This window comes from Amia ocellicauda, chromosome 9 (genome assembly GCF_036373705.1).
Source record: "Amia ocellicauda isolate fAmiCal2 chromosome 9, fAmiCal2.hap1, whole genome shotgun sequence".
Classification (NCBI taxonomy): Eukaryota; Metazoa; Chordata; class Actinopteri; order Amiiformes; family Amiidae; genus Amia; species Amia ocellicauda.
The window spans coordinates 8,056,641-8,072,928 of record NC_089858.1 but is presented as its reverse complement, the minus strand read 5'-3'; the positions used below and the strand labels follow the sequence as shown (position 1 = coordinate 8,072,928).

Here is a 16,288-nt window from a genome sequence, read left to right as displayed (position 1 = left end):
CTTTTTCCATGAGCTCAAAAAACAATGTTAAAATGGTAGACAGGATCGACATTAACATTTTCTGTTTAGCTTTTTGGAATTCCATCACCGCAACTTTCTTCTGCTTTTATTCAACTTGAGTAGAGATAGAAAACAATTGTTTGTGGGAAGGGAAGTCAAGTTTTTATCAAAGACATACCCCAATGGAATGTGGACAACTGACACGGTAATTAACCTCCCGAGTATGTGGATTATAAACTGCCCTCGTCACTCTGCTGAAAGCTTGGTAAGATTAATAAGAATAATATGAATTACTGGAAGCAGCAAACCAAATTATTTACTCTTTGAGGGCAGGAAGCCAATCCGAAATGCTCAACGGGAATGAAATTCCTATAGAAAATGAGAGGCGGGACACCGCTAAACATCCTCCAGGATACTGCCTTCAAAGCACTTTTGCCAGCTAGATGCTGCTTGAAAACCCTTATTTTGAGGTAGTGGTAACAGAACTCCTTAAAACACAAGTCAGAAGCAGGAAAATCGAAAAAACTTTTCACAAGTCTTTACCAAAAAGCTTGAAGGATTGCAATGGGCAACCTCAGAGCCGAAGCAAATGCTTACATTCAGCAAAGTTTTATAGTTGTTTGTAAAGGAGACCTAACCCTGCCCCTCTGAAAAATACACTTGATCATAAAACTAAATACGACAATTTGGGAGCTGTCGCTAAATTGTAATATTCTGACTTTCACTCTTCACGATTCCTCTTCAGATTGAGGAATCTGGCAAATGCATCCAGTGGGAATGCCTAAGATAAAGAAATAACCTTGGACAGATCGCAAACTCAAAAAACGAAATGTGCTGATCTTCAGAAACAGCACACACTTGCCTGCAGCAGCAGTTACTGAGATAAAGAGAAGAAGTTCTTGTATTTATATTACACTCATATCAAAATTGTCCTCAACAGGGGGCCAATTAGTGTGGGTTTTGAAGCTGGAAGGCACAGCACTAAGCCACAAGCAGGAGATAATTACAGCCCCCCACAGGGTGAGAGTAACCTGGGAGAGCGAGAACAATGAGACGTCTGCTCTCTTACTACAGGAGTGCCCCTTTAACCACATCCAGCTCTGGGGTCACACTGCTCCAGTTCCCTTACAACAACACCAGGATTCCCAATAAAGCAGGAACAGTGCCAGAGTTCCCCGTTATTCTCCGGAGAAAGTTTCCAAAGCATTTTCAAAATTGTATTTGAAGACTTGCGCCTTTCTATATTAGCATTTGCTGATCAGGAACATTGTAAAAACCTGAGGGGAAAAGGGCCAAGTGATATAAACTGCAGAGTCAGGATTATGCCGGAGACTTTCAAAGATCTGTCTGAGATGGGGAAACATTTAAGAGGACTATAGAATTGATAGACTCGGGAAGAGAGAGGCAACTACTTGGTACGATTGAGCTTTACTCAACATTAGTGAGCAGGCATTGCCTGATTTAAAACCCGAACCTCTGGAGAAATCTACTGTGATAGTGTTGAACAATTTGACAGATAAACCATGTTGGGCAGCTACGATTCATGAGGTTTAGGCACGACTGAATTCTAATCATCCTTGTCAAGAAAATTATTAATTGAGTAAGGTAGCACAGAGACTGTGTGCTGTCATGATTTCCACAATTCTTAATTAAAATAAATAAGTATTCATGCAAGCACATTAAAGACGAGGACCCCTCTGATCTAACTGACTAACCGAGACCATCTATTTATCCAAAATCCCTCATCAACAAGCCACTAACCAGCCCTACAGCAGCAAAAGGTCTCCACCACAGCTGGTGCATCTCTGCAGGGTGGATTTTTGGGGTGTTGTGCCGATTCAGGCCCGGTGTATTATTGCTCCCCGACCCCCTGGGATCACAGAAGCCAATTCTGATCATTCTGTGGGTCCCTTCTGCACTTCCGGATCATATTACCACTCGCTGGCCACCGTCTCCAGATGGCATCATGGCTGTGTTAGAAAATTCTCCGAATCCACAGCAACATGACTGCCCTCCCCTGGGCTGGCCCTGCTCTGCCTTCAGTGGTCCCTCCTGTTCCTTCCCCTCTCATGGTAAGGTCATTGCCACTCTTTCCTGTTCGCTCAGCATCCCTCCCATCCTCTCCCACTGAATCAGAGCCAGGCCCTCACGTTCCACAGGGGGGTGGCCTGACTCATCCGTACCCGCTAGACTGACAAAGAGGCCGGGCAGAAGAGATCGGTTGAGGCAGGGAGCCCCAGCTCTGAACTGAAGAACCCCATGAGCTCCCGTATGCTCAGTCTTTACGCTACGTTAATTCAAATACAGCAAAGCAGGGCAAAGCAGTGCAAAAACTGGAAATTAACTCGCACTCAATTTCAGGCTATGAATTCTATTTGTAGAGGTCTCCTCCTCCTTCTTAGTTTACACAAGCACAAAACATGTACTGCTTTTCCTTTTTTTAGGGGGGGGGGGAATGCCAAACAGTAGCACATAGAACAGTATAAACCTCTGAAGCGTCTGCCTTACATTATCTCCTACACTATCTACATAGTCACATTCACAGCCAGCCAATTTCAAAGACCAGAGGCCGTGTAATATCCTGTGGAATGCTATCCACAACAAATCGGCCTTGGCCCATATAAAACCTTTTCAACCACCACAGCTAGCCAGCAGCCGAGTGTGGCAGCTCTGCCATTAGTGTTTTAATGTGCTGCTAAATCCATGTAGGGTAACTGAGTAATGGAACAATACTCTGTCAGTCGCAGTGACCCGCGCGGCAGGTAATTCATGGGAAAGAAGAGGCTGCTCTTTCGGAGACGGTGCAGTAATCGCCAGCTTTTCTGACTGAGGATTTAGCCTTGGCGTTATCACACAGTAATGAGCAGAGCCTCAGAACTAGGTCACTCCAAGTGATGTGTTAAGATTTATCTATTTTCTTAGATGGAGGCATGCGACGGCTATAGAGCGAAGGAGTGTGAAGGCAGGTCTACGTGACATCGATATCTGTCATGATCTCAAAGCACAGCCAGATGTCTGTATGATTTTACATTTATAAGGCTGTTGCACAAATATTGCAGGCATGTTATTTACTTTTTAAATAGCAGTAATACTGGCATTAACAAAGGCAATGATATGAAATATTATTTTTTCCATACTCCAATTGAGCTAGGAAAATTTGTTTAAAAAAAAGTAAAACTAAGGAAGCAGGTTGAAGGTACAATTCCACACCCTGTGATGATGGCTCAAAGTCTTACGTCTTGCTTCTCACACTTAAAATGGCATTAGCGCTCATCTCACATGGCGTTTTAAGTTCCACATTCCACCAATTCATCATATTTCCATATACTTGGTCAATAGCTATTTTTAAACTCCTCTGGAAACAGGTATAAGCTGACCAGACTTGATGCAGCAGATTTCAACACAGATGTACTAAAGCACTGCAGGGGCAAACTTGTACTTCCACAGCACTTTTAAGACACAGATTAGTACCGTGGTCATCTATGTATCCAACTATCTAAACTGAGAAGAACTTTAGACAGCAGTCTTTACAAACACCACTTCAATCAACTAGTTTCTTTAGACAGTTACACTAATAATGACCTAGTTCCCTGTATGTGTCTTTGCTTCAAACCATCACTGGGTCAACTGGGAACAAACTCCAATCTTCTTTCAAAAGAAATGTTAAATCCTGAGGTACTATCCAGTTGATAGTTCTCAATTGGGCCAGCACTACTGTATAATACAGCAATTAAAAGAAGACCTCTCATTATTAAGGAGGCTGTTGTAAGCCTCACATCACTGTGTAAACCCTGCGATTCTTCGGAAGTAAAAGCCGGAGAATTGTTACAAGCAGCCTGACATCTGCGACTATTAGTCACACAACACAGATACATAATTATATGTGTCCTGAGTCAGGATTTTATTTAAATAGCCTGTTCATACCTGGGGCTAAATTGCAGCATTCATCAGCTAGCATTGTTTCTTGTTTGTGGAAAATATATTACCACACTATAATCATTAATTATGAAAGAGTCAACCACTTAATCATGGTCCTAATCCTTAGCAGTCCTCCAAACATGACTGCAAATCTACAATGGAGGTGGAATTTGGAAATCTCTCCTGTATGGTAACCGTTCAATTACCCTATTGGGGAAAAACGACAAAGAAAATGAAGTAATGTAGCCTACGTGAGACATTAAAAAAAAAAAACTATGTTGCTGGGTTTGACCATGTTCTAGTCTTACCTTAGGCAGCACTCAAATAGGCTTTTAACCCAGTAATAAAACCTTGATATGTAAGGGAACTGCTTATTTCATATTTCAGTAGACATTCCTCGTCAGTAAGAGGCGTGCCTGGCGTATTTGAAGCGGTGAAAATCGGCACTCAAATGTCATGCGATCTAAAAAAAACATAATCCAAACACACCATCATGGAGATAATTGCTCTTTGCCTTCTCTTCACAACTCTCAGTGCAAATAACCTATTGAGCAGAAAACAGGACACTATGGGGCATTTAGAAAGTGGTTGGCATTTGTGTTGCAAGTCCAAGTGCCATTTGTAATTTGCCATTTTCAAACACAACAAATCTGTCTTCAGGTTCACAGTGGATGAGGGAATGGAAAACAAAAACCTGGAATACAGACTTGTGAGCCTGCAATGACAACAGGTAAAGCAATTCTGCAATGCCAGTCCTGTACCAAAACGGCTTGCATTAACATACCGCAGGAATAACTGATGCATTTAAACTGAGCTCTGCTGTTGTTAATCACATGTAGAACAAGGTCAGGGACAGGAACAGGGTATAGGATACAGATACACAAATGTAATCCTGCAATTGCATTTCATAGAAGGGTTTACCATTTAATTAGAACACTCATTTATATTCTAATGTTGCTTTTAAGTAATATCTGGAGGTCATGTGCTGTGCCCCAAGAGACTATGATTGAAACAAACATTTTAGTCAGGGTGGAGACAGACTTCAGCATAGGACAATTGTATTGTACTATACACCATCCAAACAATTTGAATATAGACACAATATAAGGCAATGTAAATAATACAGAAGTCAACTGATTATCAGAGCCTGAAAAACAAGCCATGTATCCCATTCGAAAAACAATGCCAATAAAACCACCAGCAGCTTTGGTTCAGTCCAAACGGAGACATAAACGGACACAATCTGAGAAATGCCTGGCCAACTGCCACTGAACTTCCTCCAAATTCAGGTTCCACCCTAGTTAGATTTTTTTTTTTTTTTTAAATGACCACTTCTGTAAAAGCCACATAAAAAAAAACTAAAATATCCTATTTTGTTTTCTTAACTTCTTAAGCAATACAAATTCAACTTTTTTAAGGGTGGATTACAGATAGTCGCAGACAGAAAAATCAGATGTCTTACACAGGGCAGGGAGTGCGTTTTTATTTTGCATGCAAACAATATGTACTTTAGACAAACAGAAAACATCCCACTAAGCCAATAAGACTTGCAGGTTTCTCAGCTCATATCCCTGACACTTTCGAAGCAGAAAGAAAACAGTAGCAACGTTTGTCCTTCTGTATTAAAATTTAACTTGCTTCCATGTAGGCGGGGATGGCAGGGCAGTTTTTAAAAGTATGTGAACAACGTAACAATGGACACAGCATATTCAGTAAAACTAAGAACCCATTCTTCCAGTCCTGGTGTCAAACATAAATTCGTCTAGCTGTGAACAGTTGTATAATGACTGAGTAAATCTGAGGAGTGAAGGCAGTTCCTGGTCTGTTAAATGCTCTCTCTCACATCACTAAAATCAAGCTCCTTACCTGATTCATCCTCTGTATGCAGGTTCTCCCCTGGAAGAGGTTGGCTCCTCCAAGTTACATTCCCCATTCAGACCCAGTCAGTCTAAGCACACCCCAGTAAAGACTTCACACTGTTCACCTTCCTATTGTTGGGAACATGATCACTATCAAGACACTGCAGTATAACAGATCAACATGAGCTTACTCATGGAACAACTCATGATGTAGTGTCATAGTGTTTTACATTATTCAACATCAAATGGGGTGGGGGTGGTTGTCATCTGAAGGAACAGTCACAACACACGTGTTCGAAAACATGACGGTCCTCCATGCACTGACGACGAACCCATCTTTTACCAAGCTGTTAAAGAGCAATGGAGGTTTTCAATTCTGTTCCCACAACACCAGCCAATCCCTGAACAAGTCAGCTAAGGTATTTCAGATACATCTGCCTCTCCCAAAGCCAAATCAATCATTTCCAAATTTGCGATGCCATTCAACAAGAAATGTAATGACCAACTGGTGAACAGAAAGGAGAACTTGTCTTCAGAACCATCAGAAACCCCCTGTAGAATCCAACATTGCTTTAATGGTGTATGAATACATCCCAACAAATTAAAAGGAGATTGAATTCAGCTCACTTCAAAAATAAAAATAAAATAAAAACACAATAAAAATAAAACCAGCCCAGGCGGACAATTCCAAATTGTGATAACTTCTCCGAGTTCTTCGTCTGTTTCAGAGATGTGGCACTATAAAGGAGAGCGTGCCACAAGGCTTATCCCAGCATACTTCTCACATCATGTAGCATCCAAGATGCTGAGCCAAGTGATCTGCCCTCCTACATCTTTTCCCAAGATGCTGGTTTTACTGACGGCAGCCCTCCCAGAAAATCCACGTCCTTGGCTTCCCCGCCTACATTGAGTGTTTACGAACTTTTTAATTACAGCACCTTGCAGATTTCTTAAAAGGAAAAACATGTCTCGCATTCCTGGGAAAGCTACTAGCTCATTTTGACTAAACCTCAAAATTACAGCACAGCATTCAAGTCTTCATTTAGACCAGCAGGGCTTCGCTTCAGGGACGTTCTCTGCTGCTCCCTATGAATACTATCATCTACACCTGCAATAAGACTGAAAATATTGAGGTTCTGGATCAGTTTTAAATATGTCCTTGCGTCTTTGAAGAAGTTTTTAATTGTATGACCACTTGTGACAGAAACTGGACACTAAGCTGCATTTAGGGACCCTGTTTCGACGTGGAGTGCTACAGTTTTCCATTATAGCCATTTTGCATTGGTATAACTAAAAGACATCAGCCACGGTACATTAATTCCTGATTTTGTTTAATTTTCATACTGTATGAATTGTGAAGGCTTAATACCGAGAACAGCTGTGTGTCATTCTGTCAGGCAGCTTGTAAAGCATTTACTGGAAGCTTGAAATGTAAAAAATATACATATATTTTAATGCAGACACAGAAAATGCAAATATTGGAGGATTAACACAAAAGGGGTTATTGAAATGTGGTACTTCAGTAAGAAAGCAGATAATATAGTCAATGGCAGAAAGGATGTGGATTTCTGTGGCATTTGAAAAGCCACCGCATTCTGGCAGTATTGATTGAATCCACTGATGAGCAGCACTGGAGCTAAATGGAAGAGCGCGCTGAATAACAAATTATACTGAAATGCAGATAGTCTTTTTACTAACATTTGCAAAGTTTGCCTCCTTTACTTTAAGTGTCCAAATGGTGATCAGTCCTTTATATTTAGCCTATCATGCACAGGAGTAGGCAGCACACCCAAGTCCAAGGCCAAGTCCAATGTTTCTGCATGTTGTTTTTCCAATGAAAAGCACAAGCCATTTACACAACCGTTAATAGCTTTATGATTAAGAGGCCAAGGAGTGTGGACTCTCAAAACAACTAGGTGTCCAAAGAGAATTGGATAAAGCTTTGGTCTGTGTGAATGCACAAGGCAAGACACTCAAAAAGCTGCAGCCCAAAATTTTTACATATATAACAGAAATGTAGATTAACAGATATATGTTGGCATACTGTCCAAGTCTGGTTTTCAGGTTTGTGCATGCTTATTTGTGGACGTAGGCTGAATACGAAATCCCCACTCCAGACAAGAAATAAAATATTCCTGCGACAGCAGTACTGTCTGGTCTGGCTTGATATTGGATTAGAAAACAAGCAGGAGATTCATTGTGTGATGTTTTATTACTTGTTGCTGCATCTTTGACTGCTGGCATTATGCTTGCTGAAAGGCTCACTGCCAGCTAAGTATCTGACTATAGTGCATATTATTTCCAAAAAAAGCCCTGCCAGTACTAAAGGTTTAAAAGGAAATGGGGAAAGAAAAAAAAAAAGTCGGAGTGCTGCTCTTGAATGCTTCATTTGTTAGGTAATGCATTAAAGCCTTCTTTAATGTAAGAGGCAGGTCATTATGGAGTACAATGTGAATTCTGCTGCGAAGGCCGACATCCTGCCCTGAATATAGCGAGACACGGCCCCTCACTCGGCCTTTTCCAGACACGATTCCTGGCAAACTCATTTCATAAACCATACATTCATAACATGTACCGTAATAAAGTAAAACAGTCAGTTACAGATATCTAGTCAAATTACACTGCAAGTATACTGGGGGAAAAGCCATCCACTACTATAGTAAAACTGCTGCCTTCTTCAGAATGAGAAATTACACAGGACTATGGTTAGTGCAGTTTTCTATGGTAGGCAAAAGACAAGATCAAGTGGGGGATTTGATTCTGCCAAGAACAATTCCAGGACAGACATAAAATTAATTGTCTTCATAAATGTTTGCTGCATTTTGTTCCAGGAAGGCAACGGGTTCGATCAAATACTTAAGCTATTAGGTAGTGGTCTAGTGGGACTGTAGGAGCCTGTTGCTTTATACCTGAGCCAGCAGTGTCTACAGACGGTGCACAGTCGGCTCAGCTGAGGATTGGGCTACAATAAGCAACAGATGGAGTAATTTCACTTGAACCGCTACAATGAGTCATTTTGGTTAGAGCCGAGAAATTCGTTCTAAATATAGGGGGTGTTTATAAAAAAAGGGAATGACAACAACACTAAATCTCCTAAATTGCAGAGGCAGGCCTATTAGTTTTATAAGTACTATGACCTTATAAAATCAACTTTAGCATTCTGCTCTACCCCTTGCAAGTGATCTCTCCAACTGTACAAGATTGGTCTGCAGAGGCGAGATTTCAGTATCATTTTTTTAAACAATTTTGGCCAAACCGCAGCAGTCAAAAAATAGAATTCCCTGAGTGTAATAACAGGGCCTTCTCTAAAGCCACTATAGATCACTGAGCAGAAGGAGGGACACAAAGGAATTCTCATTCTACTCAGAGTTCAAATGTGCTTCGATGGGATTCAATCAGTCAGTTTAGGGTGGGGGGGGGGGGGGGGGGAAATGTGGCAAGTTGATACAGTTCACATTATGGTCAATTTCTACAAAATAAGACATACACTAGACCAGATGGGTATAAAAAAGACCCATAAATAGTATTTTAGGCTAGTGCGTAACACCAGACTATACAGAAACCACAAACCAAAACAAAAGGAGTGTCCACACAAATATACTTATAAGCTTGTTAAATCCTGTGTTGTGGGGCTCTGTGAACTGTGAAGGGGAAAGGAAAAAACTCGGGCAGGTCTACTCGTCTCATCCCCTGCCATTTCCTTCTGTCCTCCTTTCCGTCATCAATCCCTTTAATTACACATGTAGCTCTGCCAGGTCTGCTTCTGGGCTGCGTGCTTTATTCCTCACTACTTTAACCCCGAGTTTTTTTTTTCCCCCCCAAACACTTATTCGTGCCCTAACCAGCTCCTTATGCACAGCGCCAGGTAGGAAGGTGGCTTTGTTTGAATTCAGGCGGGTTTATGTTTCTACTAGCAGTGGGTGGGGGCAGGTGCTGTGTGTGTTTGTGTGTGAGTAAGAGCGAAAACGCCTTAGTTATAACTTACATTGTGTGGAGAAACTGATGGAAGTTCATATCCATTTCCTGGTTTTGTTAGTTGGTGGGCAACACCAGAAGTTCTACGCATTCTTGGGGAGGACAACTCCCAGTATCCAGTGGTCCACTCTGGGGGTGGAGGGGGCTGGGTGTCACATACACATATCCTGCTGGCCCCCCAGTGGGTCTTTTTTCCACAGAATGTCATAAAATGCCTTTGACGTGACCAAAAAGGACCAAGGCACAGTTACATAGTCATACAGATTTTTCAGTTGGAATCGGTGATGGAACATTTGGTGTCCTTTGGCTGTCCCATTGAACACCCCCCCAAATTGACTTAATTTTAATTGGTAAGGCAGATCAATTCATGCCACTTGCCTAATGCGTATTGGTTACAGATGTTACTGTGATTCTGTTTGTTGCCAAGAAAGGAAATGCCCTTCAAGGTGTAGTGTATGACAAACAAAATCTCCCCTTCACCGTATATAAAACATTTTAAATAGAAAAGGCTGTACTGTGGTGGTTTTTTTTTTCCTTCATAAATGGCACAAAACCAGAATTAAAAGACAAACAGGCCTCTCTGTGGCAGCATGATATTCCATTAAGGATGATAAGGAGTTTATTAATATAGAGGACAGCGTCAAGGAAAAGAGAAAGATCCGATATGAAAGCTGCCACATTACAAATACTCTTTTCACTGCATTCAGGCACACTAGGTTATTTCTGATGCCACTGCCATAATCAAAATGTACAGAGAAAAGGACAAGTACTAAAAAAATATATATATGATTCATGCTGCATGATTGTCCTGAAGAAAACAATATCAGGGCTCTCCTCACAACAGCACGGACCGGAAGTGAGAGGCCAGGCGGGCTTGTGTCAAATACACTTCAGCAATCCCTCCTGCCTGTTTCCTTTCCATTTAATCTCACTAGTAATATCTTCAGATATCCATTTAGAAGCAAAAAGTGAAGGATAATGTATGCGTCCCTTTTCAAGAGTTGGGAGGACAGGTAAGATTCCACAGACAGATCTCTTGAAAAAGGCTTCTATCAATGTCTATCCATTTATATAAGTCTATCAGCAAATAAACAGTATTAACACTCAAATTATATGAAATTTTCAGAGTATGAAATGTTGTTTCTAAAAAACATACATGTCTCCAGTGCCACTTCAAACTTACCTGACAACTTGCCTTTCCAAATAATTGTTTAATTGTAAATGTTGAAGTTGAAGCCATGTTGATGAAACGACAGGCGTGTCATTAAGCAGCCGAAACAAAACCCCGGGATGTGAACCACTATATAGCATAGTAAGACTCAAAGAAAGGCTCTTTAAACCAACAATGAATGGTCGTGTCATGTTAGTACTGCATGCACCATATTATATTCTCCGAAACAACCCAAATCAACGACTGGAACGTGCGCAGTTGATGCGCTGCACAGGTCAAAATCAATCACCTCTGTGCAGCGACAGACTGAAAGACCACCTGAAGGAAAGGAACGAACATTAGCGTGGTGCATTTCCCATGCCCCCCCGGGGAAAGAGCTCTGCTAACGAGGCAGGTCATGCTGGCTAGGTAGAAGCGTAATGATCTAGATCTGAGAACAATGTCTTTGCTCCTGAAAGCCCTGCAAACAAAACCCCGCCTCACAGACAGCCATAGAGTCTTGTGATCGCGTCTGCCTGCAGCAACCACTGCGGAGAAAAGGCTTGTGTCATCAGCACCTCAAGTCAGGACAGGCAGCTTCATTAGGCTCCTCTTTGTCAGGGTTCCTCATGACTGACTGGTGTTTTCCTCGGCCCCGTGGGGGGGGGGAAGGAATTCTGAAGAATGCAGTGCCTTTTTTCTAGAGGCTGACCTATGTGCAACGCTGTCCGAGTTTCACGTACACGGTTTGAGCTGCTATTATTGATGACAGCCCAAGGCCGATATCCTCTCTATACTGTTCGAAATACACTACTGGAACGTCATCCTAGTCCTATTGTCCTGCATCATCATTCTGCAGTATTTGAGAGTAGTCTCAAAAATATGCTAGGGGGTGACAATTATGTGGGTCAAGATGGCAAAGTGTCACTTCTATACTAGGTAGACAACAATATCCATCTGACTGCTAGTGCATCACATACTGCACTTGGTCCTTCTGTACGATACACACTGAGAAAGAAGCATGCGACCCCTCTGCTGTACTCAGTCCAAGGCATAATAAGTTATTAATCGTGATCAATATAATTGGCACTTTACGGGAACAGTCAAGAATACATTTCTTCTTCAGTGGCTGCCAATGACCTCTAAAGTCTGCCGTTATTAGAAATGGACAACACTATAATGTGCCTCCAACGATGAGCTCTAACACAAGCGCCACTGTGCTGTAAACGCAGGCTTCTCCAAGTGTGACACAATTTAATCCCTCAGGTGGCTTGTAGACCAATCCACATTAGAATAAGGGAAATAATGACATTTCTATTTATATCCTTCTCTAAAGCCAAAGGGGAGGGGGGGATAGAGCATTATGAACATTGTGTACAGCCAACAAACCATGAAGCTTCACTACCTGCCTAGACTAAAATGCTTTGTCTTAAAACGCCACCCAACACAGGGATGAAAGCCACAGTTAAGCTCGCTGGCTGAAAGTAAGGACAGCTCTTGGAATGAGCCGACAAAGTTGCATTTCCCAGTCAGAAACTGTCATTTGGTTCAAGGCATTTCCATGGCTTTCTGAGAGAGTCAGCACCTTGTCCAGGGCACTGAGCAAAAAGAGGCCATGTCTGTTTCCAATAAGACCATATGCTTTAGTGTGTGCTGCTGTGAAGTCTGTGGACTAGCAGGAACAGTGCTCAGCAGACCATAGACTAGTTCTATTGTTGTACAATGTAAAACTGAAGTTGTGCACCTGTTATTTAAACGGGAACAATAAACCTATATCAAAGCTTGAATATCTTGTCCTGGATATGACCTGGAAAACTTAATATGTACATATTTAATTTAGTCCGTTCTATGTTCAGTAAATGTACACAATCCAGGGTTTAAATGGTCTGATAGACATGGTTAAAGTGGGCCAAGCAGGAACTCACTGATATCACCAAGAACTGACAAATAACTCTACAAGTAAATTTGTCTAGTTGCAAAGTCATTTTATTATTATTATTTTTTAATTATTTGCTTTTTCCTTTCCTGCAATGTATTATGCAGAAGACATCTGATTCAAGACAGAAAAAAGTGATGCATTTAAAAGAGGGAATTGAAAACTGGCCTATATATTTTATTTTTTTCCAGATTCTAGCGTCACACAGACTTTGTCGATTGTAATAAAGAATGCATACCAAGTTTCTAATGTTTGGTTGTTGTACTGATAAAAAGCTATAGGGTTCAACATCAAATGCATTTCATTTGATTTTCATAGAGGAAATCTAAATGGACTCTATAGTTTACCAAACCAGTTTCAAGATTTGGCAAGATCCCATTCAAACAGATATGCTGACATTTTATTTTCAGAGTTATGCAGAATGTCAATAGTTATTTCTGTTTCTCTTTTATCCGAACATTCCTGCATATCAGTTTTGAAACACATTCCTCATGAAAAGCCTCAGCAAAAATACAACCCAAGTTCACATTTCTTGAACTTTTAAACATTTAACTACAGTTGAATTCAATAGCTCACACTTCAGCCAAATATATAAATGTCTGAATTTCTGCACTATCTTTCTGAAACACCTGCTTACAGCACAGGTCCTTGAAACTTTAACCTATAACAGGTCTGGCACACTATGTTGCTCATCTGTATGCAGGGGGGATCCCCTGGCAGCCAATTTTAACCATGAGCAAACACTAATCTCCCTTCTGCCTAGGCAGCACTATTCAATGGCCAGAAAGCAGTCCAACTGGGTAAGTTAAATCAAGGGCGAACGACACCGCCCCACTGAGGGACTCCAGGGCCAAAGGAAGGCAGAAACAGCTGAGGAGCCAGCGGCTGCCCGAGACCACTGTTTTATTGCGGCCGGCACATATTTAAGACAGTCACCAGCAAGTGGTAGAGGGGCTCATATTTCACCTTTAACAGCAGCAACCCCTTCTGTTGCTTCACTGTTGCCCTCCTCCTTCAAAGCTTGCTGTCCTTTTTTTGTTTTTTACTGAACTACTCTTCCCACTTTCCCAGTCTAGATACGTCAGCGAGAAGTTTCAGAACTCCGATACTTCCCAAAGACAGACTAGTGTCAAGCAGTTTCATTGCAAATTTTATGGAGGTTGCGTTCTCTTACACAGATTCGTTACTTATTTATTACGAACACAACGAGACTCAAGTGCTTGTTGCACGTAACTAACAAACTAATCTGGCATATGATGAACAATGCAGCTCAAGATTTCAGAGATTAATCTGATCTCTGCAAGTGGAATGAGATTAAGTTATTTATCCATCTAAACAAAAATCTGGAAATGAGACTGATCTTGTTCTCACATAAAGGGCGATGGACAGATCATATATGCAAGCCCTACAAGAACATAAAGGCACAATACACCCAAAACTACTTCTCCACGGTACACCAAGGAGGGTAGTATGTTGTCATACACGCCACAGTGATCACAAGGTATCACGACATAAAACAAAGCAAGAGACATTGTTACATGTCAGTATTGTATAGGCTGTACAGCTCTACGAATGCAAGATCTCAACTTCAAAACAACACACAATATCCATCTAAAATAGAAATCATGATGGCACAGTTTGCATTTAGAAAAGAGAAACAATGCCTTGTTATTTATAGAAATATTCTGCAAGGCTTCATTTTCTTATCGTAGGCTTGACACACAAAAAAAAGAGATCAACTGGCATTTCTCTTTCAGTTCCCCCTTGCTTTCGTATTTTTAATCACAACACGAGAATATTACTTCTCGTCCTACGCCCTGAAAAGTGTGTGTGTGGGCACAAATAAGAAAACACCAAGGTCAACTCAGCCGTGAGAATTTTTAAAATGTCAGTGTCACAAAACTTTAATTGAAAATCATCTCAATTCAGCCCACGTCTCAGTGTCACAGACAGCTTCCCCAGCAAAGTGACAACTGCGGCTCCCAGCCATGGTGGACAACAGGTCAGACTTATGCAAACTCCCTCATAATATCTCAAATAAACGCAGGGTGCAGAAGAGAAAGTATTTTAAACAGGCAAGTCCTTATAGTGGCCTATGCATTTGATTTAAATGTATGTGAGGATACGTCTGTGGCTGCACCTGGCAATGAAGGTTTCCCAGCACACAGCGATGGACAACTACATTTGAATGCACCTTTTAATAAAGCAGCTTTAAAAAAATGTTTGCACATGCATGGCTCCAGCTGTTATTAGTGATGCAGTCACTAAGTCAACATGTACCCCATGGCACAGGCTGGACGCCCAGAGATGGCAATGCTGTCTAGACGAGAAAATGAGCGAGCAAACAGGGCTTCATTTCGAGGGCAACTTGCCCACTAAAAACAATTACACATCCATCCATTACAACCAGGTACATTTCATTTAGGATACAGCAATGACTTTGGCAGCTTTTTGTACCCCCTCCTTTCCATTCGCAGATTGATTTGTATTGATTCAAGAAACGAGGAAAAGAAAACCCATGCAGGCTATTATTTCTCCCCCAAGGCTGTAGCTAGATAAAATACGCGAGCTTTTATCTACCCAATTACAACACAAACCAAATAACGAGAAATGCATTTCGGAAGTCTTCAATTAAATCGTCTAGCTCCAGCCAGACATAAGACAGTGCCAACAAGAGCAACAGTTTCAACACAAACGGCATGTCCCCTTCTCGGGAGCTAACGGGAAATTACAGCAGCACATTATAGAAAGCATGAAAACACACAACACGGGGCCAGAACAAACCCGGACAGCAGGAAAGACGGTGAGTGTTGTGCGGATCGCCTGACCCAACGTCTCGCTGACGAGGCCTGAACCCAGCCGCAGTCCCCGGACTCGCCTATCCCCCGCCGCCGTCTCCCACGCTCAATCCTCGGCTGCTCCCTTACCTTGTTTGCTCTCGATCTTGCCCGACATTTCCAAGAGTAGCGTCGGACTCGGTCGACCAGAAAAAATCCCAGCGATCAGCTGCGTCTCCCTGACTGCGGCTGTCTTTACTCCCGCATCCTTAGGTACACCCAGCGGATGTGACGGTTTGGGGATTTTCGAGGCAGTTTTCCCGCATCCACAGTACAGTAATTCAGCAGCCAAGCTTCACCCGTCTCCGGTGCTCAATGAGGCCAGAACCCAGTCCCCGCGGTCTAGTAGTTCTGCAGGCGGGAAACCCACGCCCTCTGGCGGCTGGAATGGGAATCTCTGTGCGGTGGATCACAAGGAGCTGAATATGAGCTGAAGCTGCTCTTCATACCCTACGGCCATGTATTTGAGTGATCAAACACTTGCACCCGCATTAAAAATACAGATGGTGCTTTTGTTATATAGATCAGCCTCACGTCCATGCTGTTCCATAATTAAGAGGCAAAATAAAATAAAATAAAATTGTCCAGACCTACAGTTTCAGCTTGTATTGAT

General features: G+C 41.9%; 1 protein-coding gene across 3 annotated transcripts in view; it reads right to left on the bottom strand.

Moving 5' to 3' along the window:
• LOC136758511 (rap guanine nucleotide exchange factor 1) overlaps positions 1–15,926 on the bottom strand; it is a 76,157-nt gene extending 60,231 nt beyond the window's left edge. For all 3 annotated transcript variants that reach the window (XM_066712946.1, XM_066712947.1, XM_066712949.1), the window contains exon 1: positions 15,766–15,926. In XM_066712946.1, coding sequence (XP_066569043.1) covers positions 15,766–15,793 — 28 coding nt within the window. In that variant the 5' untranslated portion in view covers positions 15,794–15,926. The remainder of the gene's footprint in view (positions 1–15,765) is intronic.
• Between the last annotated feature and the right edge of the window lie 362 nt (positions 15,927–16,288).